Source organism: Muscardinus avellanarius, assembly GCF_963383645.1.
Source record: "Muscardinus avellanarius genome assembly, chromosome: 3".
Taxonomy (NCBI): Eukaryota; Metazoa; Chordata; class Mammalia; order Rodentia; family Gliridae; genus Muscardinus; species Muscardinus avellanarius.
Genome location: NC_137788.1, coordinates 82,551,634 through 82,577,557, shown reverse-complemented (window position 1 = coordinate 82,577,557; position 25,924 = coordinate 82,551,634). Strand labels below are relative to the sequence as shown.

The 25,924-nt window shown below is 44.9% G+C and overlaps 1 protein-coding gene across 1 annotated transcript in view; it reads left to right on the top strand.

Annotated features, from left to right (window-relative positions):
* Positions 1-11,245: 11,245 nt before the first annotated feature.
* The window catches only part of EVI5 (ecotropic viral integration site 5), a gene marked incomplete at both ends in the record, with an annotated part of 177,174 nt that continues 162,495 nt past the window's right edge, over positions 11,246-25,924 (top strand). Inside the window, one exon of the mRNA XM_080691470.1 lies at positions 11,246-11,296. Within this exon, the coding sequence (XP_080547596.1) occupies positions 11,246-11,296 (51 nt within the window). The remainder of the gene's footprint in view (positions 11,297-25,924) is intronic.

Sequence of the window (25,924 nt, the reverse complement as noted above, 5' to 3'; positions counted from 1 at the left end):
GGAAAAGAGAGAGAGAGAGAGAGAGAGAGAGAGAGAGAGAGAGAGAGAGAAAAGAAGAAGAAGAAGAAGAAGAAGAAGAAGAAGAAGAAGAAGAAGAAGAAGAAGAAGAAGGAGAAGAAGAAGGAGAAGAAGAAGAAGAAGAAGAAGAAGAAGAAGAAGAAGAAGAAGAAGAAGAAGAAGAAGAAGAAGAAGAAGAAGAAAGGGAGGGAGGGAAGGAGAGAGAGAAAGAGAGGGAGAGAGAGACTAAAACATCAGTAGTGATTAAGTGATTATCATTTCATGATAAGATTACAAGTGATTTTAATCCTTGTTCTTTTCTTTAATAACATTTTATACAATTAATGAGTGGTAATTTTGTAATGTTTGAGGGTAAAACAAAAAGGACGCTTGGCTGGAAGGGTGCAGAGAAACTTAGCAATAAACTTTCAAACATTCCCTTCCCACCGCAAGCATCAGAACTCTTTGGAAATGAATGAGAAGTATGCAGAGCTGGAGCAATTTCTTAAGGGTGAGAGAGAAAAAGACTTGGTCAACAAAAGCTGTGCCAATGTGCCTGCATTATCCACAATGGGATCTATTTATAGTTCCCAGGCTCTGAGTAACTGAGAGTCAGGGCATTCCCTAAGGAAGGACAGTGTGAGAGCCTGAGGCTTCAGGACCCCAGGATTTATTCTTTTTTTGTGTGATGCCAGGGATGGAACCCAGGGGCATTCTAGCTCGAGCTACACCCCAAACCCTATTTTATTTTTATTTTGAAACAGGGACTTGCTAGGTTGATGACAGTTACTATTTGTTGAGGCTGTCCTCAAACCTGTGATCCTCCTGTCTCAGCCTCACAACTACTGGTATCACAGGAATGTGCCACCACACCTGGCTTTATTTTTTATTTTGAAACAGGGTCTCCCTAAGTTGCTGAGGGTCTCATTAAGTTGCTGAGGCTGGCCTACAGCCTGTGATCCTCCTGTCTCAGCCTCCCAAGTGCAGAAATTACAGACATGCACTGCCATGCCCAGCTGTCTTTTATTAAATTGAAATAAAATTAAAAGTAATAAAAATATAATTTATTGCCAGGCATGGTGGTGCAGGCTTGTAATCCCAGCATTCGGGAGGTGGAGATGGAGGATCGCGGTTCACAGACAGCCTCAGCTACTTAGTGAGGCCCTCTGCAACTCAGTGAGACCCTGTTTCAAAATAAAGAATAAAAATAGGGCAGGGGCCGGGTGCGGTGGCGCACGCTTGTAATCCCTGTGCTTGGGAGGTGGAGACAGGAGGATCACACAGGTTCGAAGCCAGCCTTGCTGGCTTAAGAGACCCTGTTTCCAAATAAAAAGGTACAAAAATAGGTCTGGGAGTGTAGCTCGGAAGTAGAAGGGTTTCCAGGAACCCCAGTACCACACACACACACACACAAAAAAAAAAAAAAAAAAAATAGGGCAGGGGGTGTAGCTTGGAGGTAGAATTCCCCTGTGTTCCATTCCCAGGCCTGTAAAGAAAAAAAAATATATATATATATATGTATATATATATATATGTATATATGTATATACATATATAATTTATCTCACATTAATAGCTCCCATAATTACTGATGTCATTTGCCTGATTCACCTTTTATTAGACGAATTTTTATTGAGAAAATTGCACAATTACGTGTAGTTGCATGAAATTAGAACAGTACAGAGAAATCTTTGTACTCTTTGCCCAGTTATTCCCTATGGCAATATTTTGTAACACTATAGTGTATCCCAATCAGATTAACAATTATCATTTGTCTTTATTTATTTATTTATTTGGTGGTACTGGTGAAACGGGGGCGGGGGGGTTTCTTGAGAAGAAACCCAGCAATTCCTTAAGATGAAACGGAGTTTCTTGAGAAGAAACTCGGCGTTTCCTTACTGGGTTCTTGTCTAAGGTGAGCAAAGAATGACACCCGCAGACCGCAGGAAGGGGAGTAAACGGTTTATTGGAAGCAGCAGGAAATAGGAAAAAATGGCCGAACACCCCGAAGGGCTATCGGAACTCTGAAATCCAGCAGCTGCCTTCAGGACAATACTTGAGGGTAGCCCAAGCTGAATGCCTTCAGTTGCAAGCTGCTTTCTCCCAAAGTCCATGCGATCTGCCAGAAAGGAATAAGGAAAGTGGCGGAACACTTCTAGGGCTGTCGGGACTCTGGTGCCCAGCAGCTGCCTTCAGGTCACTACCCGAGTGTAGCCCAGGCCAAGTGCCATCAGTTGCAAGCTGCTTTCTCCCAAAGTCCACGCGATCTGCCAGAAAAGAAGTGCAGGTCACCCCTAGGGGCCCTGGTCAGCCTTGATGTCCAGCAGAGGCCTTCAGGTCACTACCCGAGTGCATCCTGGGCCAAGTGCCATCAGTTGCACTCCACCTTCTCTCAAAGCTAACGCGACCTGCAAAAGAGAGAGAAGCTCCCCAACGGGGAGGGGTTCCCAGAGTGGGTAACCGTCTTAGTGACTGCGCTAGGGGTTTATACATGTCTGCATGTCCTCTCTTGCTTGGAGTTTGGGATTCTGAGAAGCAGCTCTCAGAATTTGCATAGGGTATTTGCATGTCCGTGAAGGGTCTCCTTTCAGTAGAGTGTCAGACTTGCTCCAGTAATGTCTCCTGGGTTTGTTGATTAGTAAACAGATGGTTTTGTGAAGCTTAGGTCGTTTTTATCTCTGAACCTTGGAAGAGCTGATCTCTTTTAGGAGCCTTGGAAGTTAATTAGTATTCCTTGCCCCTCAGGAAATTAACTTTTTTTTACTGAGGCCTCTTCCCTATCTGCCTATTTCCTTCTACCTCCTCACTGGGGGTGGAACCCAGGGGCTTTCTACCCCTGGGCTATACTCCTAGCCCTATTTTATATTTTATTTGGAAACAGGTGTAAGGTGTGAGTCACCCCCCTACCCCACAGGGGGCAGGGCCGGAGCTAGAAGGTGGAGCCTGCGATTCCGGGGACCAGGCCTCCCGCCCCGGAAGAGAGAGTTCAGAGAGGATCCGGAAAGTGAGGGAGGTATTCTCCCGCCGGCCACCGGCCCCCGCGCCCCCGCGGGGGCTGGGGGTTGACCCCCCACGAATAAAGCCTCTCGTAACTTATTATGGATCTCGGCGTGTCTCTATGTTAATGGGACACCCCGCATTCTACAATCAATCATCTACCTCCGGGTTATATGCCCAGACCTATTTTATACTTTATTTGGAAACAGGGTCTCACTAAGTTGCTGAGAACCTCACTAAGCAGCTGAGGCTGGCTTCGAACCTGTGCGATCCTCCTGTCTCAGCCTCCCAAGTGCGGGGACTACAAGCATGCACCACCACACCCGGCTCAGAGAGGATTTCTTATTATATGTGTTTAATCTCATCTCTTCTCTCTCTCTCTCTCTCTCTCTCTCTCTCTCTCTCTCTCTCCCTCTCCCTCTCCCTCTCCCTCTCCCTCTCCCTCTCTCTCATGGTACTGGGGATTGAACCCAGGGGCATTTTACCTGTGAGCTATACCCCCGGCTCTATTTTATTATTTTATTTTGAAATAGGGTCTTGCTAGGTTGCTGAGAATCTCACTACTTGCTGAGGATGTCCTCAAACCTGCAATCCTCCTGTCTCAGCCTCCCAAGTACTCGGATTACAGGCATGCACCACATGCCTTGCTAATCTCTCATTTTTAACATAAGCACCAGAAAATTAGAGACTTCATATTTTTTTTGTATTTATTTATTTATTGCAGTACTGGGGATGTAACCCAGTGGCATTCTACCTCTGAGCAACACCCCCAGCCCTATTTTTTTATCCTTTATTTTGAAACAGGGTCTCACTGAGTTGCAGAGGGCCTCACTAAGTAGCTGAGGCTGTCCGAGAACTGTGATTCTCCGGTCTCAGCCTCCCAAATTCTGGGATTACAAGCATGCGCCACCACGCCCGGCTTGTTTTTATATTCCTAATACTAAACCTTGTCAAGTGTGAAACTAGTATTGAAGAAATACTTGTTGAATGAATAAACAATTAATGAGTGAACATAGAGGTTCCATATTCTGCCGTTCTATACACATTTCACCATGTAAAAACTAAAATGAATGCATGGAACACAGCCACTGTCGACCTGCCATGGAAGGAAATGTAAATGAGGAAGAAGCCTTCACTGGTGTAACTCTTAAGATTGGGGGGGCTTTTGTTATTACAGCAAAACCTAGCAGAAACCCATGATACAGCATGTAGAAAACACATATACAGAAGATAGCTCAGTGGATGCGATTACAAAGAACGTGAGTTCAATAAGCATTAACTATTCCCACATGCTTCATTCCATGAGAAAAAGAATGGAATTCTTGTTCACCAGCATCTGCCTCAAGTATCACTTGTTTGTGATAATTTCTCTGACTACCTGAGTAGAGTCAAGACTCTTGATGACTGAGACCCAACTTTGGCTCCACCACTTCTGAGCCTGCTTCTCCCTCAGTCTTCTGTTTCCTAGGCAACGGCAACCTCGTTCTCCTAGTTACCCAGGCTGCAAATCTCAGATTCATCTTCCGTCTGTCCTTTATCCACTAGCCAGTCTGAGGAGAACTCAGCTTAGCTGAAGGCATCTCCAACTTGGTCCCTTTTTATGACTTGCACTGACAAGCCAGTCCACCCCTCAGCCTTCATCTCTCAGCAGCTCCCGGCTACTCCTGGGTCTCTGTCCTTAGGGCTTGGAGTCACTTCTGCACAGCAGCCCGCTGATGCTTTCAACAATAAAGCGGGTCTGATCGTGTCGCTGCTTATTCAACCCATTCAGAGTAAAAGCCCAAGTCCTATAAATGGCTCTGTGTAATCTAATTCCATTTCTCTTTTTATTTATATACTAGCATTCCATCTTTCTTTCTTTCTCTCTCTCTCTCTTTCCTTCCTTCCTTCCTTCTTTCCTTCTTTTTGCCAAACTAGAGGTTGAACCTAGGGACATTTGACCTCTGAGCTACAAGCTACAAGCTACATCCTCAGCCCTTTTTTTTTTTTTTTTGCAGTACTAGGGAATGGAACCTCCAAAGGTCATTCTACCTCTGAGCTACACCTCCATCTTTATTTATTTATTTATTTTTGTCCTTTATTTTGAAACAGGGTCTCATTGAGTTGCAAAGGGCCTCACTAAGTAGCTGAGGCTGTACAGAGAACTGCAATCCTCCTGTTTCAGCCTCCCAAATGCTAGGATTACAAGCATGTGCCACCACACCTGGCTCTCTCAGCCCTATTTTTTTTTTTTATATTCTTAATTTTGAAACAAGGTCTCACTAAATTGCAGAGGGCCTTGCTAAGTAGCTGAGGCTAGCTGTGAACCTGTGATCCTCCTGTCTGAGCCTCCCAAGTATTGGGATTATAAGCATGCAACACCACACCCATCTAGCAATTTGTGTGTGTGTGTGTGTGTGTGTGTGTGTGTGTGTGTGTGTGTGTGGTGCTGGGGATGGAATCAGGGGCCTTCTACCTCTGGGATACATTCCCAGATCTATTTTATATTTTATTTGGACACAAGGTCTCACAAAGTTGCTGAGAGCCTCACTAAGTAGCCGAGGCTGGCTTCGAAACTGCATCATCCTCCTTTCTCAGTCTTCCAAGTACTGGGATTACATGTGTGCGCCACCACGCCCTGCTTCTACCATTAGAATTTAAACTACATCAAGGCAGGAGTTATGTCTATTTTTGTCACTGATATATTGCATTAGTTATCTATCGCTCTTGCAGTCTATTGCTATTTGTGGTAACAATCCTGAAATTTAAAGACTTAAAACAATAAGAAACATATATTGGCCCTTTACAGTTTCTAAGTGTCAAGAATTTGGCAGCAGCTCTCTGATTGGTTCTGGCTTAGGGTCTCAGGAAATTCAGTCCACTGCAGGCCAGGACTAAAGTGCCTGACGGCTTGATGGGCTGAAGGACCTACTTCCAAGGTGGCTCATTGCTATGGCTGGGAAGTTGGCTCTGGACACTGGAGGCAGCCCACAGTGTTTGGCTTTGTTTTCCCACAGGGCAGCTCACACATGGTGGTTGGCTTCCCTCAAAACATGCAATTGGTTCTTTCTTTCTTTCTTTCTTTCTTTCTTTCTTTCTTTCTTATACTGGGGACTGAACTGAGAAGCATTCTACCTCTGAGCTGCACACCTATCCTTTATTTTTTATTTTGAAAAAAGTTGCTGAGGCTAGCCTTGAACCTGTGATCCTCCTGTCTCAGTGTCCCAAGTACTGACATGACAGGCCTGGGATTAACATGATTAACATACCTGGCTTCAAAACATGTGTCCTCCCCTTTATTTTTTTTGGTAGTACTAGGGATGGAACCCAGGGGCGTTCTACCTCTGAGCTACACCCCCAGCACTATTTTTTATTCTGTGTGTGTGTGTGTGTGTGTGTGTGTGTGGTATTGGGGTAGAACACAGGGGCTTTCTACCTCCGGGCTATACTCTCAGCCCTATTTTATAATTTATTTGGAAACAAGGTCTCACTAAGTAGCTGAGGACGACTTCGGACCTCTGCGATCCTCCTGTCTCAGCCTCCCAAGCGCTGGGATTACAAGCGTGCGCCACCATGCCTGGCTTCTTTATTTTGAAACAGGGTCTCACTGAGTTACAAAGGGCCTTACTATGTAGCTGAGGCTGGCTGCGAACTACAATTCTCCTGTCTTAGCCTCCCAAGTACTGGGATTATAAGGATATGACAGCCTGGCTCCTTTTTAATTTTGAAAAAGGGTCTCTTTTAAGTTTTTTAGGGCCTCACTAAATTGCTCATGCTGTCCTTGAACCTGTGATGCCCCTGTCTCAGCCTTCCAAGTAAATACTGGGATCAGAGGTGTGTGCCTTCATGCCTGGCTCTAAAACACACAATCTTAAAGAACATGGTGAAAGCTAGTTTCAGGCCATTATACAGTATAACTCATCAATTTTTCCATCTTTTATTTGTCACAAGACAAACCTTTATTCAACATGGAAGGCTCTATATAATGGGCATGAATAATTTACAGCAAGGACTACTTGGGGGTCTAATGCAAGGGTTGCTGGGAATGGTGGTGCATGCCTATAATCTCAGTACTTGGGAGGCTGAGACAGGAGGATTGCAGGTTCAAGCCTAGTCTCTAAAACTTAGTGAGACTCTGCTTCAAAATAAAAAATAAGCTGGGCGTGGTGCCTCACACTTGCAATCCCAGCATTTGGGAGGCTGAGACAGGAGGATCATGGTTCACAGACAGCCTCAGCTACTCAGTGAGGCCCTCTGCAACTCAGTGAGGCCCTGTTTAAAAATAAAAATAATAAAAAATAGGGCTGGGGGTATAGCTTGGAGGTAGAATGCCCCTGGGTTCCATCCCCAGACCCGCAAAAAATTAATTAATTCATTCATTTTTTTAAAAAAGGACTGGTATAGCTTACAGGTAGACTGCTCTGGGGTTCAATCTTCAGTACCTCTTCCTCCCCCAAAAAAGCAAAGGTCACTGAAAGCCAAATTAGAGAATGAATATCCTATGTATCTAAGCCCTGCATCTAGAACAATGCCTAGAATAATATATTCCAAAAATATCTGATAGCTGGGCCTGGTGGCCCAGCACTTGGAAGGCTGAGACAGGAGGATCTCAGGTTTATAGCCACCACCCGGCTCAGGTACCTCATTTTTGAAATTCTAAATGTCTCAGGGTTTGTAGTTAAGAGAGACTTATATTTTCACTTTTTTTTTTGGGGGGGGGTGTAGGGTTACTGGGGATTTAAGCCAGGGGTGTTCTACCTCTGATCTACACCCTCTGGCCCTGTTTTATTTTTTATTTTGAAGCAGGGTCTTGCTAAAACGTGGAGGGCCTCATTAGGTTTCTGAGGCAGACCACAAATCTTCGATCCTTGGGGCTCAGCCTCCCCTGTATTGAGATTCAGGTGTGTGTTATGTGCTCGGCTACCTTCTCACGTTTGCTTTCCCCTTTTACTGCCAGTATGACTTTGGACCAGTTATCACTTCCTCACCTTATAAGTGGCCTTAACAGCCAGGCATGGTGGCACACACTTGTAATCCCAGTACTTGGGAGGCTGAAACAGGATCACATGTTTGAAGCCAGCCTCAGCTACTTAGTGAGGCCCTCCACAACTTTGTGAGACTCTGTTTCAAAATAAAGAATAAAAAAATGGGGCTGGGGGTGTAGCTTGGATATAGAGTGCCCCTGGGTTCCACCTCCTGTACTGAAAAAAAAAAATGTGGGCTTAACGAAGGCTGCCTCATGTGAAAGCATGCAATATTATGGCTGATGCTGTAGGAGCTGAAGATGTTAATCATTGCTCTTTTTCTTAGAAAAGTGCTTGACACCTTAATATCTTTGTGAGTGAATGAATGAGTGAATAAGTGAAACATTTTTTTTTTAAACTGGGGATGGAACCCAGAGGCAACCTACCTCTAAGCTACATCCCCAGCCCTATTTTATTATTTTATTTGGAAACAGTATCTCATTAAGTTGCTGAGAGCCTCACTAAGTAGCTGAGGCTGGCTGTGAACCTTCAGTCCTCCTGTCTCAGCCTCTCAAGTACTGCACCTGCATCACCACACCTGGCTTTAAATGATGCATTTGTAGTGACTTGCTTGGAGCTCAATAGTAAATGAGAATTACAATAGGGTTAGGGTGAGTCTGGGATCGGAGCCTGCTGTGCGGTGAGGCCGGTGTGGGGCCCTTGAGGGCGGGATTGGAGCCTGCAGTACGGCATCCACAGGGAAATGTCACACAAAAAATAAGAAATCAGATGCTTTCCCTAATATGAGAAAACTAGGGAGAAATGGGTAATAGGAGGAACTCTAGTTGTAGAAGGGGCCCTATAGAGGAGCAATTAAGGTGACCTACCTGAGGGGATGGGAGGGGGGAAGATGGAAACTCTTTAAAGCACATGGTGTACTTAAACAAATATATCAAAGCCAATCACTCATGGGATCGGGGGAGGGGGAGGGAATGGCATGGGGGTTGGATAAAGGCTAATTGGAGCATATGTGCTTATTTATCCTCATAAGTCTTGTATTCCATTGAGATGTTTTACTACAATGCACCAATAGAAATATATTTAAAAAAACAATAGGGTTAGGGCGAAGATTAAATGAGATGATAAATGAATATTACTCCCATAGTGCCCAGCTACAGTAAATACCTTAAAAACAAAATCCACCAGGAGAGAGGCCATCTTTTAAAGCCAATATATCAGATTTGCTTTCTTTCTGTTTAGATGCCTCTCACAAGATGTATTACTTGTTCCATCTTAGAATAAACTTTCAATTAATAGTCTCTGAGTAATGCAACCAGAATATCCTTTGGTAGAACACAACAACCTGCAGGATTCCAGAACATCAGCCAGGAGTGGTGGCACATGCTGTAATTCCGGTACTTGGGAGGCTGAGACGGGAGGACTGCAGGTTAGAGGACACCCTCAGCCATGTAGAGAGACTCTCAACAACCTAGCAAGACCCTGCTTCTAAACAAAAAAATAAAAAGGGGTGAGGGTGTAGCTCAGAGACAGCCCATTCGTCGGGCGTGGTGGCGCACACTTGTCATCCCAGCATTCGGGAGGCTGAGACAGGAGGATTGTGGTTTGCGGACAGCCGCAGCTACTTAGTGAGGCCCTCTGCGACTCAGTGAGACCCTGTTTCAAAATAAAGAAAAACAAATAGGGCTGGGGGTGTGTAGCTCGGAAGTAGAATGCCCCTGGGTTCCATCCTCAGTAACGCAAAAAAAAAAAAGAAAAAGAAAAAGAAAAACCCCTTGGATTCAATTCCTAGTACCACATAAACAAAAGTCAGGTGTGGTGGTGCAGGCCTATAAACTCAGTACTTGGGAGGCTGAGACAGGAGGATCACATGTTTGAGGACAGGATTAGCAAGTAGTGAGACTCTCATCAACCTAATTAGACCCTGTTCCAAAATAAAAATAAAGTCAGGCATGGCAGTGCATGCTTGTAATCCCAGTACTTGGGAGGCTGAGACAGAGGATCACAGAAGGTTCGTGGCCAGCTTTAGCTACTTTGTGAGGCCCTCTGCAACTTTATGAGACCCTGTTTCAAAAATAAAGAGTAAAAAATAGGGTCGAGGATGTAGCTTAGAGGTAGAATGACTCTGGGTTCAATCCACAGTGCCTTAAAAAAATAAAAATAAAATTGGGCTGGGGGTGTAGTTTGGAGGAAGAATGCCCCTGGGTTCACTCCTCAATGCCAAACAAACAAACAAACAAACAAACAAAAATCTCATCATCTAAAGAGTGAAAAAATAGCCAGAAAGGAAAGTTCTACCAAATTAATAATTTTTTTTCTCAGGTCAAATTCCAAGAACTAGAATTATTTAATTATAGAAGGTCCTAACCAGTGCCCTAGAATCAGCGCCCCAAATACAGTAACAGTTATAAGGTCATTCTGAGACAAATCAATCAAGGAAGGAAGGGAAGGAGGGAGGGAAGGAGAAGAAGAAAAAAAGGAAGAAAACCCAAACCAGTCAGCACTCATAAGACTTCAAAAGGGAGCCCCGGTTTACAATGCAGACATGGCCAAGTCCAAGACCCACGCCACCCACAGCCAGTCCTGAAAATGGCACAGAAATGGTATCAAGAAACCCTGATCACAAAGAGAGGAATCCTTTAAGGGGGCAGACCCCAAGTCCCTGAGGAATATGTGTTTTGCCAAGGAGCACAACAAGAAGGACCTGAGGAAGATGCGGGACAAAAAGCCAAGGCCGTGCGCTCGTGTGCCAAAGCTCTCGTAAAGCCCGAGGAGGCTAAGCCCGAGACTCCAGAGAGCGCCAGCCGCAGCTTGGTCCCTTGCCCTCATTGCCCACCCCGAGCTTGGCAAGTGTACTTGTGCCCTCGGTGCCAAGGTGCGCAGCCAGCCAAAGGCCAGGGCTCAAACCAAGACCCAGGGTAAGACCTCAACCAAGGCCCAGGCTGCAGCTTCATCTGCAGCTCCCAGGGGTGTGCAGGGCTCTGTGAAGGCTGCACAGGAAAGGACTGTCTGCGAAAGAGAAACAGGACTGGTGTGATCCCTGGGCTATTTGTATAAATAATCCTGTTAAAAAAAAAAAAAAAAAAAGAGACTTCAAAAAGCTTTGTCTTCAGCATTACGAGTTCCCAGTGTTCCTAGCTTCCCTTAAGAGGAGCCACCTCGCAGATGTATAGGGTGGAACTGAAAGGGTGCTGGTGGGTGGATCCCAGGCACTGTCCTTGTAAACACTCCCCATGAGTCAGCTGTAAATTCAATTCGAATCCCCAGCCTCCTTGTCTACTCTGCTTATCATGGTTACCACCAACATGACTGCTGCCTTTAGAAACCCATATAGGAAACAGGTAAATGTCTAACTCCATGTTTAGCTTTATGTTAAAACTTAGAGTTGTAACAGCTGCAACAGGAAATATTTTGTATTGAATTAGAATTCCTATTCCTTGCTTCATCTTTAAAATGCAGGAACAGCTTGTGAACATTCCTGCAGTTTTATTTTAGGAATGTTATCTCACTGCTTTGTGGCCATTCGAGTGAGGAGTAGGAATTTATGCAGCATTAGGTCTAATTCCACACCTGTGAGAAACGTATTTTGGTAATTGACTTTTTTGTAATTCAGCACTGTTTCTTTCCTTGCTGTAATTGGTGCTTGGTTATGTATTTATTTATTTATTTTACATCCACAGAGGAGGCCTGGTTTGTATAGGCTTCAGATTTCTCATATGGAGAAAAATATTAGCCAAGGAAAACAACTGGTCACTATAATTTTCATTTACAAATTCTAGTTGGTGGCAATGTTGACAATCGTGTGGCTGATTGTGCCTTTCCCGTGATAATTTTAGCAGAGTTGCTTCTTATTTGTTTTTAGGATTACACAGTTCATAATAAAATCTTAACTTTATTGTAAAGCAACACTTTCCTAATGTAGTTTCTTTGCGCGCGCATGTGTGTGTGTGTGTGTGTGTGTGTATGTGTGTATAGTGGGGGGAGAATGCTAATTAACATTAGCTAAAGTTTGTACCCGGTTTTACGGTTACTAGACCATTTCCCATGAAATAAAAACACATCTCACAACCCATCTATTAGTGGCGACTCTTTAATTGGTTGAAAAAAAAGAAAAACCTAGTTTCAGAGGTAAAAGACTAGACAAGAAGCAGGTAGCAGAGTCAGGATTTTTCTTATTCAGAATCTTTTTTATTTATAGGTTTTCTTTGTGCACATTTGGTAGTTTGGGGCCTTGGAAAATAGTAACTACTAGTTACCACTTGTTAAAGGATCATCCGCCTGACATTTTTTCATTTAATTATCCCTTCAGTGCTTAAGTAGATATTATTCTTGTGGATGAGAAGATCGAGGCTCAAAGGAGTTAAGCACACTTTTGACACATATACTTGATTATTTTAGATTACAGTTTAGTAATTTGCATTACTATAGAAGTTACTGGTTGCCAGAAAATTGAATAGTTTAAGTAGAATCGCTAATTCTAGTTGCTCCAAAATTTATCTCGCTTTAAAACAGGTATTTCAGAAAGTCAAGAAGTAATATGGACTTCTTTTAGTAGGTGGGGTAGAAAATGTCATGCTGTCGATGCTGTATTTTGGTGGCACCATTCCAAAAGCTGTTGTCTGGGTTGACAGTGTTAGCGTCTCATGTGATGGAGATGATGTCCGAGCTCCAGAGCCACAAAGCTTATTTTTTTCTACATCTGTAGCAAATCTAGTCTCCACCTGTGCACAAGTGCACGAGGCGGCAAGAAGATCGTATGCTTCTTAACAATGCTCTGTCCTAAGATGATGTCAGTATCTTGAAAACAATGCATCTGGTGGAGGTAAAGTGGTGAGGCTAAAGCCATGCTTACCTAATAGGTGCAGAGGCCACACCATTTGGGCTATGAATTTTTAGATTCGTATAGTGCAAAGCAATGAGCCAAGTAGTGAGGCAGGCTGTCACTATTTCATGGCGAGCCTCTATTTTTCCAAAGCAAAAAGTGTGTGTGTGTGTGTGTGTGTGTGTGTGTGTGTGTGACTAGGGATGGAACCCAGGGGCATTCCACTGCTGAGCTACACTCCCAGTCCTATTTTATTTTTATTTTTATTTTATTTTATTTTTTTGTGGTACTGGGGGTGGAACCCAGAGGCTTTCTACCTCCGGGCTATACTCCCAGACCTATTTTTGGAAACAGGGTCTCACTAAGTTACCGAGAGCCTCACTAAGTAGCTGAGGCTGGCTTCGAACCCGTGTGTTCCTCCAGTCTCAGCCTCCCAAGTGTGGGGATTACAGGTGTGCGCCACCACGCCCGGCTTCCCCAGTCCTATTTTATTTTTGAAACAGGGTGTCATGCTGTTGTGGAGGGCCTAGCTCAGTTGCTGAGGCTGTCCTCAAACTTGTGGTCCTCCTGTTTCAGCCTCCCAAGGACTGGAGTCACAGGAATGCGCCACCACACTCAGCCAAAAATTCTGAACATGAGCAAAAGACTTTCACTGGAGTGTTTTCTCTCCTTTCATCGGTGATAGCTCTGACAACACAATGGTCTACTAGATGGAAATGTTTTGTAACTGTGCCACCAAGGACCAAAGCCGCCAGCCACGTGTGCCATTACTACCGATTACTTGAAAAGTGTGAGTGTGACTGAGACACTGAAGGTTTAAACGCAGTCAGCCGGGCGTGGTGGCGCACGCTTGTAATCCCAGCATTCGGGAGGCTGAGACAGGAGGATCGCGGTTCGAAGCCTCAGCTACTTAGTGAGGCCCTCTGCAACTCAGTGAGACCCGGTTTCAAAATAAAGAATAAAAAATAGGGCAGGGGGTGTAGGTCGGAGGTAGAATGGCCCTGGGTTCCACCCCCAGACCCGCAAAAAAAAAAAAAAAAAAAAAAAAAAGTAAACAGTCGCTTGTGGCTAGTGGCTCTGGTGGCCCTGTAATAGACACCACCACCCAGCATGTGACTGAGCGCCCGGCTCTCTAGGGAAGCTCGAGTGCCAGCTGCCAGGGTAAGGGTGGGGCGGATGCCAGCCGGCTGGACCTCACTGGTGTTTCCGCCCTGTACCCGGGGTGGCCTTGGTTGGCTTTTCGGGGGAGAATGTCTCCTCTCCGTTGCTTTTCCTTCCTGCGAGCAATGGTGCGCGTGTGGCCGCCTTAGATGCTAGCCAGTGTTCGTCGTATTCTGAAATTTAACTCTCATCAGGTTTAGAGGAGTTCCCCTCCCAGGCAGTGACCCAGATCCATGCTAAGGGTGTGCAGTATCAGAACACAAAGCGTCGGATAGCTGAGTTTACTGAAAATCAAAGCGCCTGTGCAGAGGGTGCTGTCACCCAGCGCGTCCTGAGTCCCTGGGTGTGAGGTCTCGCGTGGGCGGCAGGCGCGGAGCACAGGTGCCGCTGGCGTGGGAATCGCACGGTGCGATTTCACTTAGGCAAGTGCTGGACCGCTCCTGAGAGGTCAGCATGAGCTTTTTGCTTTTTTGTTGGCACTGGGGATTGAACCCAGAGGCATTCTACCTCCAAATTAGACCCCCAACCCGATTTTATTTATCTAAATTGCTGAAGCTGGCGTCATACGTGCTGTTCTCCTGTTTCAGCCTTCCAAGTACTGGGATTACCAGCTCGGTCATCATGCCTGGCTTCAGTGCGTCTTTAAAGTGTGAACTTTTTTTTTCTAAATAAATTGATGTGCTCAAGGTAAGTGAAAGAAAGGGGTCAATGAGGAATAGTGATGGAAGGTCAGAGCTAATGATATAAACTTCTCTCCTTAGGCCATTTGATGTAGTACATCCTAGGTACTTTGTGCATCCAGGCTAAATTGGTATGTTATACACACACATGCCTATACATAAATATGAAATATTAGAGTCTAGTCACTGGGCATGGTAGGATACATCTGTACTTCTAGTACTTAAAGGCCGAGATAGGAGGATTGCAAGTTCCAGGCCAGCTTTGGCAATTTAGTGAAATCCTGTTTCCAAATAAAAAATAAAAGCCAGGTGTGGTGGCAGACACTTGAAATCCTAATACTTAAGAGGCTGAGACTGGAGGATTGCAGGCTCAAGGACAGCCTCAATAATTTAAGTGAGGCTCTCAGCAATTTAGTGAAACCCTGTTTCCAAATGAATAAAATCAGTTTGGAGATGTAGCTTGGAGGTAGAATGCCTCTGGGTTCATTTCCCAGTATCACTCATATACACACGCGTGTGCGCACACACAAGGCTGGGAGTGCAGTTCAGTTCAGTGGTAGAGTGCCCTTGGATTCAGTCCCCAGTAACATGTGTATGTACACACACATGCACTCAGCAATTTAGTGAAACCCTGTTTCCAAATGAATAAAATCAGTTTGGAGATGTAGCTTGGAGGTAGAATGCCTCTGGGTTCATTTCCCAGTATCACTCATATACACACGCGTGTGTGCACACACAAGGCTGGGAGTGCAGTTCAGTTCAGTGGTAGAGTGCCCTTGGATTCAGTCCCCAGTAACATGTGTATGTACACACACATGCACTCAGCAATTTAGTGAAACCCTGTTTCCAAATGAATAAAATCAGTTTGGAGATGTAGCTTGGAGGTAGAATGCCTCTGGGTTCATTTCCCAGTATCACTCATATACACACGCGTGTGCGCACACACAAGGCTGGGAGTGCAGTTCAGTTCAGTGGTAGAGTGCCCTTGGATTCAGTCCCCAGTAACATGTGTATGTACACACACATGCACTCAGCAATTTAGTGAAACCCTGTTTCCAAATGAATAAAATCAGTTTGGAGATGTAGCTTGGAGGTAGAATGCCTCTGGGTTCATTTCCCAGTATCACTCATATACACACGTGTGTGCGCACACACAAGGCTGGGAGTGCAGTTCAGTTCAGTGGTAGAGTGCCCTTGGATTCAGTCCCCAGTAACATGTGTAGGTACACACACATGCACACACACACAAAAGATTGCATTCTAGTCATTTGCATTAATATGAAAAATTTCTATTTTCTAGAAAAAATATAAATATTTCATAAAAATATAATTTGTACCAGTAAAGTACCAGGCATGTTTTTCACTACTCATTCAAAAATACCTTTAACAGCCAGATGCCTGTAATTTTAGCTACTCAGGAAGCTGCCAGAGGAGGATGGTAAATTAGACATCAGCCTGGGCTACTTAGTAAAAGTCTGTTTTGAAATACAAAATACAAATTGCTGGGTATGTAGCTCAGTAGTAGAGTTCTCTTTGGTTCAATCTTTAGCACTGCTAAAAATTATATTGAACAGTTTTTATTATGCAAATGGCTGAAAAGACAAAATACTATTTCCCAACTTATATGTGTGATGTGGAGGATCAAACTGAGGGCACTGTGCAAAGCATGTGCTCTGCTACTGAGCCGCACCTCCAGCCCTGCTATGATGTTTTTAAACCACAATTAGTTTTGCCTTTTCTGAAGTTTCAAATGAATAGAATTGTACAGAATAAGCTTTGGTGACATTTATTTTTGAACAGATAATAAATTCACGTACTTGAAAAAAGTCATGGTGGTGCACGCTTGTTTTTCCAGTACTTGGGAGGCTGAGACAGGAGGATCTCAGGTTTGAGAATAGTCTCAGCAAGTAGTGAGACTCTCAACAACCCATCAACCTAGCAAGGCCCTGTTTCTAAATAAAAGTAAAATAGGGCTGGGGGTGCAGTTCAGAGGTAGAATGCCCCTGGGTTCAATCCCTAGTTCCACAAAAACAAAACAAACAAACAACCACCAAAAACAGGATTTGCTTATATACTGAATATGGGAGGGACAGGAAAATTATCAAGGATATCTCAGTTTTCTTATGGTAGATTAAATTACAATGAAGTTGTCAATTAACTTTAAATATTGACATGACCTAAACTTAACGAAAAAGTTTGCCTCAGTAGTTTCAAATTTTCAAAGTTTTTATCTGGGTGGAGGACAGTTTTACTTCCTATTTCTTGTTATTTTCCTTTTTTTTGGTGGTTCTGAGGCTGGAACCCAGGGCCATTCTATCTCTGGGTTATACCCCTAGGTGACGACTTCTTCTTCTTCTTCTTCTTCTTCTTCTTCTTCTTCTTCTTCTTCTTCTTCTTCTTCTTCTTCTTCTCGTACTGGGGAGGGAAACCAGGGGCATTTTACCTCTGAGGCTCATCCCCAGCCCTCTTTTTTATTTTATATTTTGAAACAGGGTCACACTGAGTTGCAAAGGGCCTCACTATGTAGCTGAGGCTGTCCGCAAATCGCGATCCTCCGGTCTCAACCTCCCAAGAACTTTTTCCTTCCAAGAATTTTTTCGTTGATACTGGATGGCTGCCTGGCTGGACCTCACTTACCAGTGCCCAAGTCCCGACCCCTGCTGGCCTCTGCATACTCCCCACCCCCAGTGCGTCTGGTGGAAATGTGTTTTACAGTCACGAGTGATACGCGTTGATTAATGGTTGGGAGAGTGACCTGGGGCCGCCTCTGGAAGTCTGCGTATCCTCCCGCTTGTGCGCTGCGAAGAGCGCGGCCGGCGGCCCTGGGCGCTGGGTCACCGAGGGGGCGTGTCCTCCGCCGCCTTAACTCCGAGGGGCGTGTCCTCCGCTGCCCAGAGGCCGAAGGGGCGTGTCCTCCGCTGCCTTAACTCCGAAGGGGCGTGTCCTCCGCCGCCTTAACTCCGAGGGGCGTGTCCTCCGCTGCCCAGAGGCCGAAGGGGCGTGTCCTCCGCCGCCCTGACCCCCGAGGGGCGTGTCCTCCGCCGCCCTAACCCCGAGGGGCGTGTCCTCCGCCGCCTTAACTCCGAAGGGGCGTGTCCTCCGCCGCCCAGAGGCCGAAGGGGCGTGTCCTCCGCCGCCCTGACCCCCGAGGGGCGTGTCCTCCGCCGCCCTGACCCCGAGGGGCGTGTCCTCCGCTGATTAACGCTGAGGGGGCGTGTCCCCCGCCGCCCTGACCCCCGCTGATTAACGCCGCGGGGCCGGGCCGAGGCGGCGCGGAGAGGGGCGGAGGGCGCGCGGGCTTTCCCCGCCTCCGCTCCCCGCGGTCCAATCCCCGCGGCTTCTGCCTGCCGGCGCGGCCGCCCGGCCCCTAACCTGCTCCGACCCATTATGCGGTAGCGGCGGCCCGGGCTCCCGGAGGCCCTGCCGCGCCTGCGCCGTGGTCCTCCTGACGCGGCCCGGCGGACCCGGGAGCGGCGAGCGCGGGGCCGGGCGGAGGCCGCGGGCCCCGAGGAGCGCGGAGCGCGGAGCGCGGGGCCGCGGCTGCGGCGGCTGGACGGCGGTTCATGTGGACGGCGGAGTCCGCCCAGCGTGTCCAAGGTGAGGGCGCTGCGCGGGGCCGAGTTGCGGCGCGAGCGGGCGGAGCGGGCGCCCGGCCTCCGTTCCCCGCGTCCTCGCGCCCCCGGGGATGCCGGCCGCCCTGGCCGCCCTGCAGGCCACAGGTCGGCGCGCCTGCGGTGGCCGCGGGTCTGCGCCGCGCTCCGGGCAGGTGGCGGGCGAGCCGCGTGAGCCCGGGACCCGCGAGGACGCCGGGGCGTCCGCGGCGACCCCGAGTCACCGTAGGGCGGGCGGGCCGAGCCTCACACCAACCGCAGGGCTTCCGGGAGGTGGGTGGTGGTGTCGGCGTTCGCTTTACAGTCGCTGTGATTTTTGTTTTCCCCGTGTCTTAGATGGTCTGAGTTGGCATCTTTCACCCAAGAGTTAACCCAAACTTTTGCAAGGGTTCCTTCGACTTGTGCTGTTCGAGGTGATTTTGAAAAGCAGCAGAGTTTTCTTGCAGAGTTATCTTTTCTTTGGGTTACAGTGTGGAATAATAAGCCCCATTCTTTGCTGAAAGAATGAATTCCAGGGCTTCACGAAGGAAAAATGATCTGTTGGTAGCTGTTATCTTTGTTCTGAGCTGTGTGTTAGTAGCTTTTTGTTTTCTAAGTGTGTGTGTGTGTGTGTGTGTGTGTGTGTGTGTGTGTCTGGCTTTGAACCCAGGGGCATTCTACCTCTTAGCTACATTGCTAACCCCCCCTTAAATTTTCTTTTCCTTAATTTTGAAACAGTTTCACTAAGTTGCTGAGGCTGGCCTGGAATCTCTTTTGTTTCTGTCTCAGCCTCCCAAGTACTGAAATTTCAGGTGTACTTCCCCCCTCCAGGTATGAATAGAGAGTTTTAATATTTATTTATTTATTTTCGGTACTGGGGATTGAAACCAGGGGCATTCTACCTCCGAACTACACCTCAGCCCTATTTTTTATTCTTTATTTTGAAACAGGGTCTCACTGAGTTGCGGAGGGTCTTACTAAGTAGCTGAGGCTGTCCTTGAACCGCGATCCTCCTGTCTCAGCCTCCCAAGTACTGGGATTACAAGCGTGTGTCACGTATTTATTTATTTATTTATTTGTAGGGAAAGTGCCTCTGGGATTATTTTAAACTATTCATAGACATAATTTCATCAGTACATTCTTAAGTTTGTCTTGTTTGTGATCTGGCTTAATTTTTTCTGATGGTACTAAGGATTGAACCTAAGGGTATTTACCTCAGAGCTACACTCTCAGTTTATTTTATGTTTTGTTTTGAAACAGGGTGTCTTCAGATTGCTGAGTCTTGCTACTTGTTGAGGTTGTCCTTGAACCTGGGACAGCCTCTCAGTATTGGGATCATAGGCATGCATCACTGGCTTGGCTTGTTGATGATCTTCAAATCCTACCCCTGTGTTCTATATTTCAAATAATCTATATTTCTTGTGCTATTTTCTGTTTGTTTTTTTGGTACTGGGAATTGCATCCAGGGGCATTCAACCACTGAGCTACATCCCCAGTCATTTTTAATTTGAAACAGGGTCTTGCTAAGTTTTCATGCAGTGGTTTCTGACCTGTAATCCTTTTGTCTCAGCCTCTCAGGTACTGGGATTACAGGTGTGTTCACTCTGCCCAGTTTTTTGTTGGTTTGGTATCTCCAGGGTCAAGGTAATTAAAGATTTATAGAATATTTAGTATATTTACAGTTATTGTGTTAGGTTTTGGGAATACAACATTGATTTAGATGCTGCTGCTGCCCTTGAGGAGTTTAGAATCTAGTAGGAGTGTTAGGAATTAAAGACCTTTGTCCTCTGGGAGAAATACTATGCTGGAAATTGGTTTGGCAGCATGCAAAATGGGACATCTGCAAATGATTCCAACTGGGTGAAGGGGACAGAATACAGTAGTTCCCCTTTATCCACTCACTGTGTCACTTACCTTTTTTTTGTGTGTGTTATTTGAGGTACTGGGATTTGATCCCAGGGGCATTCTACCTCCAAGCTACACCCCCTAGTCCCTCCTTTTTTGTGGTTTTGAGGATTGAACCCAGAGGCATTGTGCCTCCAAGCTATACCCCCCAGCCATGTGTGTGTGTACATTCTATTGTGTGTGTGTGTGTGTGTGTGTGTGTGTGCGCGCGCGCGCGCGCGCAAGCGCATATGTACGTTTATGTGTGGGGAACTGGGTATTGATTCCAGAGCCATTCTACCTCCAAGCTATACCCCTAGTCCAGTTTTTTTAAAATTTGGAAACAAGATTTTACTAGATTGCTGAGAGCCTCGCTAAGTTATGAAAACTGGCTTTGAACCTGTGATCCTCTCTCAGCCTCTCTAGTACTGGGATTACAGGTGTGTGCCACTGTGTATGTATTTTTGTTTTTTCAGTACTGGGGGATGGAACCCAGGGGCATTCTACCTCTGAGCTTCACCCCAGCCCTATCTTTTTATCCTTTATTTTGAAACAGGGTCTCATTGAGTTGCAAAGGGCCTAAGTATCTGAGGCTATCCACAAATGCTAGGATTACAAGTGTGCGCTCCCATGCCCGGCTTTTATTTTTATATATATACGGTCTTGCTGAGTTACCGAGAGTTTCATTAAATTGCTGAGGCTCGTTTAGAATCTGGAATCCTCCTGCCTTAACCCCACACCCCTTTTAATTATTATTTATTATTATTATTATTATTATTATTATTATTATTACTAATTATTATTTTGTGGTACTGGAGATTGTAAAGTCTTCGGCAGGGTGTGTAAAGACCCGAGAGGAGTCCAGTATGCATAGTATCAGCTTTTAATGGTACAGTCCTCCCTCCCGGGGATGGGGGCGGCTAGGCAGTTCGAAGACCTGCGAGCCCATCAGAGGCTAGAAGGGGCAAGCCTCTCTTTTTAAGGTATGCATCTCGGGGGTGGGATTTACACGTGGGAATGCCGCGCTCCTCTCGCTCTTCTCGCTATATAGTCCCCCTGCCTGCCTAGCAGAGTCTCCTCCTCCTTCTCCAGGGTTCCGCCTCTTAGGGGGAAGTCAGGAGGGACCCGACTTGTCAGAGATGAAACCCAGGGGCATTCAACCTCCGAGCTACACCCCCAGGGCTATTTTTCATTCTTTATTTTGAAACAGGGTCTCATTGAGTTGCAGAGAGCCTCACTAAGTAGCTAAGGCTGTTTGCAAACCACTATCCTGTCTCAGCCTCCCAAATGCTGGGATTACAAGTGTGTGACACTATGCCTGATTTATTTTATTATTATTAATTTTTTTGTGTGTGCATGGAACTAGGGACTGAACCTAGGCCCATTCTACCTCCTGAGCTACACCCCAGTCCTATTTTTTATTCTTTCTTTTGAAACAAGGTCTTATCAAATTGTACAGTGCCTAAGTAGCTGAGGCTGACTGTGAACTTGTGATCCTCTTGTCTCAGCTTCCCAAGTACTGGGATTACAAATGTGTACCACCACACCCAGCTTTATTTATTTATTTATTTTTGAACAGTCTTGCTAAATTGCTAAGGCTTGCCTCGAAGCTGGGATTCTACTGTTTAGTTTCCCAAGTACTGGGATTATAGACGTGTGGCCAACATGCAGAGTTTACTGTGTCACTGTTTGATGTTTTCATTACCTTTGGTCAGAGTCCGAAATATTACATGGGTAAATCCCAGAAGTAAATAGTTTATAAGTTTTAAATTGCATGCCATTTTGAGTGGTGTGGTGAAATGTTGAGTCAACCTGCTCTATCTAAGTGGGATGTGAATTAGCCCTTTGTTCATCATATCCAGGCTGTTTCTCCCTGTAGTCACTTAGCCCTTAAGGTTATCAGATTGACTGCCTGTGATATTGAATTGCTTTTGTTCAAGTTCCCCCTTGCTCAGCCCAGTGGTACATGCCTGTAAGCCCACTACTCAGACAGGAAGATTGAAGGTTAGAGGCCAGTAACCAGAAATTTAGCAAGGCCATGTTTAAAAAGGGGGCTGGGAGCTGGGCTTGGTTCCGCACACTTGTAATCCCAGCATTTGGGAGGTTGAGACAGGAGAATCGTGGTTCAAGACAGCCTCAGCAATTAGTGAGGCTTGCTGCAACTCAGTGAGACCCTGTTTCAAAATAAAGAATAAAAAATAGCTCTGGGGGTGTAGATTGGAAGTAGAATGCCCCTGGATTCCATCTCCAGTACCACACACACTAAAAAAAAAAAAAAAAAAAAAAAAAAAAAATATATATATATATATATATATATATATATATATATACACATACATACTTAGTGAGGCCCTCTCTCTGCAACTCAGTGAGACCCTGTTTCAAAATAAAGAATAAAAAGCCGGGTGTGGTGGTGCACGCTTGTAAATCTGTGCTTGGGAGGCTGAGACAGGAGGATTGCACAGGTTCGAAGCCAGCCTCAGCTACTTAGTGAGGCTCTCAGCAACTTAGTGAGACCCTGTTTCCAAATAAAATATAAAAAAGGTCTGGGAGCATAGCCCAGAGGTAGAAAGCCTCTGGGTTCCACCCCCAGTACCACCAAAAAAAAAAAAAAAAAAAAAAAAAGAATAAAAAATATAAATATATATTTAAAATTTATAATCTATTTACTTCTGGGATTTACCCATGTAATATTTTCAGACTCTAACCAAATGTAATGAAGACATCAGAAAGTGACTCAGTGAGCTATGCATGTTGGCCACATGTCTATAATCCCATTTAACCTCCAAGCTATACCCCCAGCTCTGTGTGTGTGTGTGTGTGTGTGTGTGTGTGTGTGTGTGTGTGTGTGTATGCGTGTCTCCATAGATCCTGGAATCTATGGATCCTTCTGTCTTAGCCTCCCAACTACTGGGGTTACAGGTACTTCTAAATTCCTTAGCTTTCCGCTTTGAGCCTCACTTTCATCTTGGGTCTGGAGTCTATCTAGGTCAGTGTTTTCTGAGAATAAATTATGAGAGGATAGGCAGGGTGATGGAAAAGGGAACTTAGAGTGTCTAACTGTAGCTCACATAGACTTTAAATCTCTTTATACCCATGTCTCTCTGCCACTGACAGGAGACTCCCAGGCCCTGAGCCTTTTTCTTTGAGGGAATTATGTTAATTTGCCTTTTGGCCATAGTCACTTCTGCAGGTTGGTAGTTTCGGCTTCCTCTCCTCTATTCTATCACTTACTCCTTCATCTCTTGTTGTGGTTCCTGGATACCATATCTTCTTATCTATCTGAGGATATTAAAGGTAGTTTGTTTACACTTTTCTTTGCATAGTTTGTTTCCTCAAAGTTACTTTTCATTTTGGTATAACCTCAATTGTAGAGGTCCTTCTCAGAGGTCAGGCTGCTGATCTTTTGTTTTTGGTTCATGGTTAAGAGTGGGCAACTAATGACTAGTTGGAAGCCCTGAATTTATAAGTAGAACTTACTGACTTCTAGTTTTACCCTATAATCTAGAGTCAAAAGCAATGGTTATCAACTTTGGCTGAATTTTATTTTTATTTATTAATTATATTTATTTTTATTTATTTATTTATTTATTTTTTGGTGGTACTGGGGTTCCTGGAAGCCCTTCTACCTCCGGGCTACACTCCCAGACCTATTTTTTACTTTTTTATATTTGGAAACAAGGTCTCCTAAGCCATCACAGCTGGCTTCAAACCTGCACGATCCTCCTGTCTCCGCCTCCCAAGCGCGGGGATTACAAGCGTGCGCCACCACGCCTGGAACTTTGGCTGAATTTTAGAATCACATGGAGAGCTTTAAAAAAAAAATTATTGCTGTTGCTAGACTAAATATATCAGACTTTTCAGGGATAGGACCCATGTAGCAATGTTTTTTAAAAAATGTATGAATATAGGTATTGTTGCATATAATAAAATAGACAGTTTTTTTTTTTTTGTGTGGTACTGGAGATGGAACCCAGGGGTATTCTACCTCCAAGCTACACCCCAGCCCTATTTTTTCTTTATTTTGAAACAGGGTCTCATTGAGTTGCAGAAGGCCTCACTTAAGTAGATGAGGCTGGCTGAGAACCGCAGTCCTCCTGTTTCAATCTCACAAATGCTGGAATTACAAGTGTGTGTCACCACGCCTGGCTCGTGAAATTTAAGTATATGGTTTGATATATATTTTTTTTTTTTTTTTGGTACTGAGGATTGCACCTAGGGGCATTCTACCTCTGAGATACACAACCAGCCCTATTTTTAAAAATTTGAAACAAGGTCTTGCTAAGTTGCCGAGCAACTAAATTGCTGAAGCTAACTGGAAATTTGCAATCCTCTTGTCTCAGTCTCTCAAGTACTGGGATTACAGGCATGAGTATCCATTCTCAGCTGGTTTGATGATTTTTACCATGTAACTAATACAAGATTCAGAGCATGGAGAAAAATCCTAGAGAATTTTCTTTATATGCTTTCTATGTCCCTACTTCCTGCTCAGAGGTGACCACTACTCTGATTTCTATTGCCATCAGTAAACATCAATATTTTTAAAGCTGTCCTAGTGATGCTAGTTGTGGCTAAGATTGAAAACCATTGTTTTGGGTGGACCAGTTGAGGCTTTCTCCATTGTATGTGTCTGATCAGATTTGGCCTGGTCAGATTTGGCCTGGTCAGATTTCACCAAGAATATTTCAGTTTTCTGTTTGGAAGATTAGGTCTGTTGCCAGTGATCTTGGAACTTAGGAAAGGAGAGCTAGATAATGAGCTATGGAGCATTTTTGTAAGTAGGGTCATATAATTTGTAGGTTCTTGTTAGGATAACCATGTCTTCCACTGTGTATGCTTTATATTCTTGGGACCTAGGTGTCTAGCTATTCAGCTTTCATCTGATTCTATCCTATTTTAGTCTCCCTTTTCGTATTCTGGAAGTTCCTGAGCCTTTTGAGGATTCTTTAGTATAAATTTGTTTTGTTAGCCCCACAATCTTAGAATTGGGCCATTTTCGACTAAGTCAATTATTAAACTTTATAGCTTCCAAAATTTTTTTTGCTGTATCTTTTCCCATTTTCCCTGTCTTTATGGTTTGTGTCCTAAAAACATAAACAACAACAAAAATAACAAAACTTTCTTTATATTTGTTTTTATAGAGTTTTGGGGAGGAAGCAAATTACGTATTTGGTTTCAATCTGCATCTTAATCTAACACTATCTGCTTTCCATTATACAAAAATATTGTCTCCTTATGGGATTTATACCCTTTAAATTTCTTTTTTTTTTTTGGTGGTACTGGGGATGGAACCCTTCTATCTCCGGGTTATACTTCCAGACCTATTTTATATTTTTATTTGGAAACAGGGTCTCTTAAGCCAGCGAGGCTGGCTTCGAACCTGCGTGATCTTCCTGTCTCAGCCTCCCAAGCATGGGGATTACAAGCGTGCGCCACCACGCCTGCCCCTTTAAATTTCTTTATAGTTAGCTGTGATGTAGAGTGCCAGGAGGGAAATGACCCAAATATTGGATAAAGCTGTCATTTCTCAAATGTTACAAAATTCTATTTATTTATTTATTTATTTATTTATTTATTTATTGTGGTACTGGGGGTGGAACCCAGGGGATTTCTACCTCCGGGCTACACCCCAGCCCTATTTTATAATTTATTTGGAAACAGGGTCTTACTAAGTAGCTGAGGCTGGCCTCGAACCTGCGCGATCCTCCTGTCTCAGCCTCCCAAGTGCAGGGATTACAAGTGTACGTCACCACACCTGGCTACAAAATTCATTTTAGACGTACTCATTGTCCCCAAATTTTACAATTTCAGGATTTGAAATAATTTCGAAGA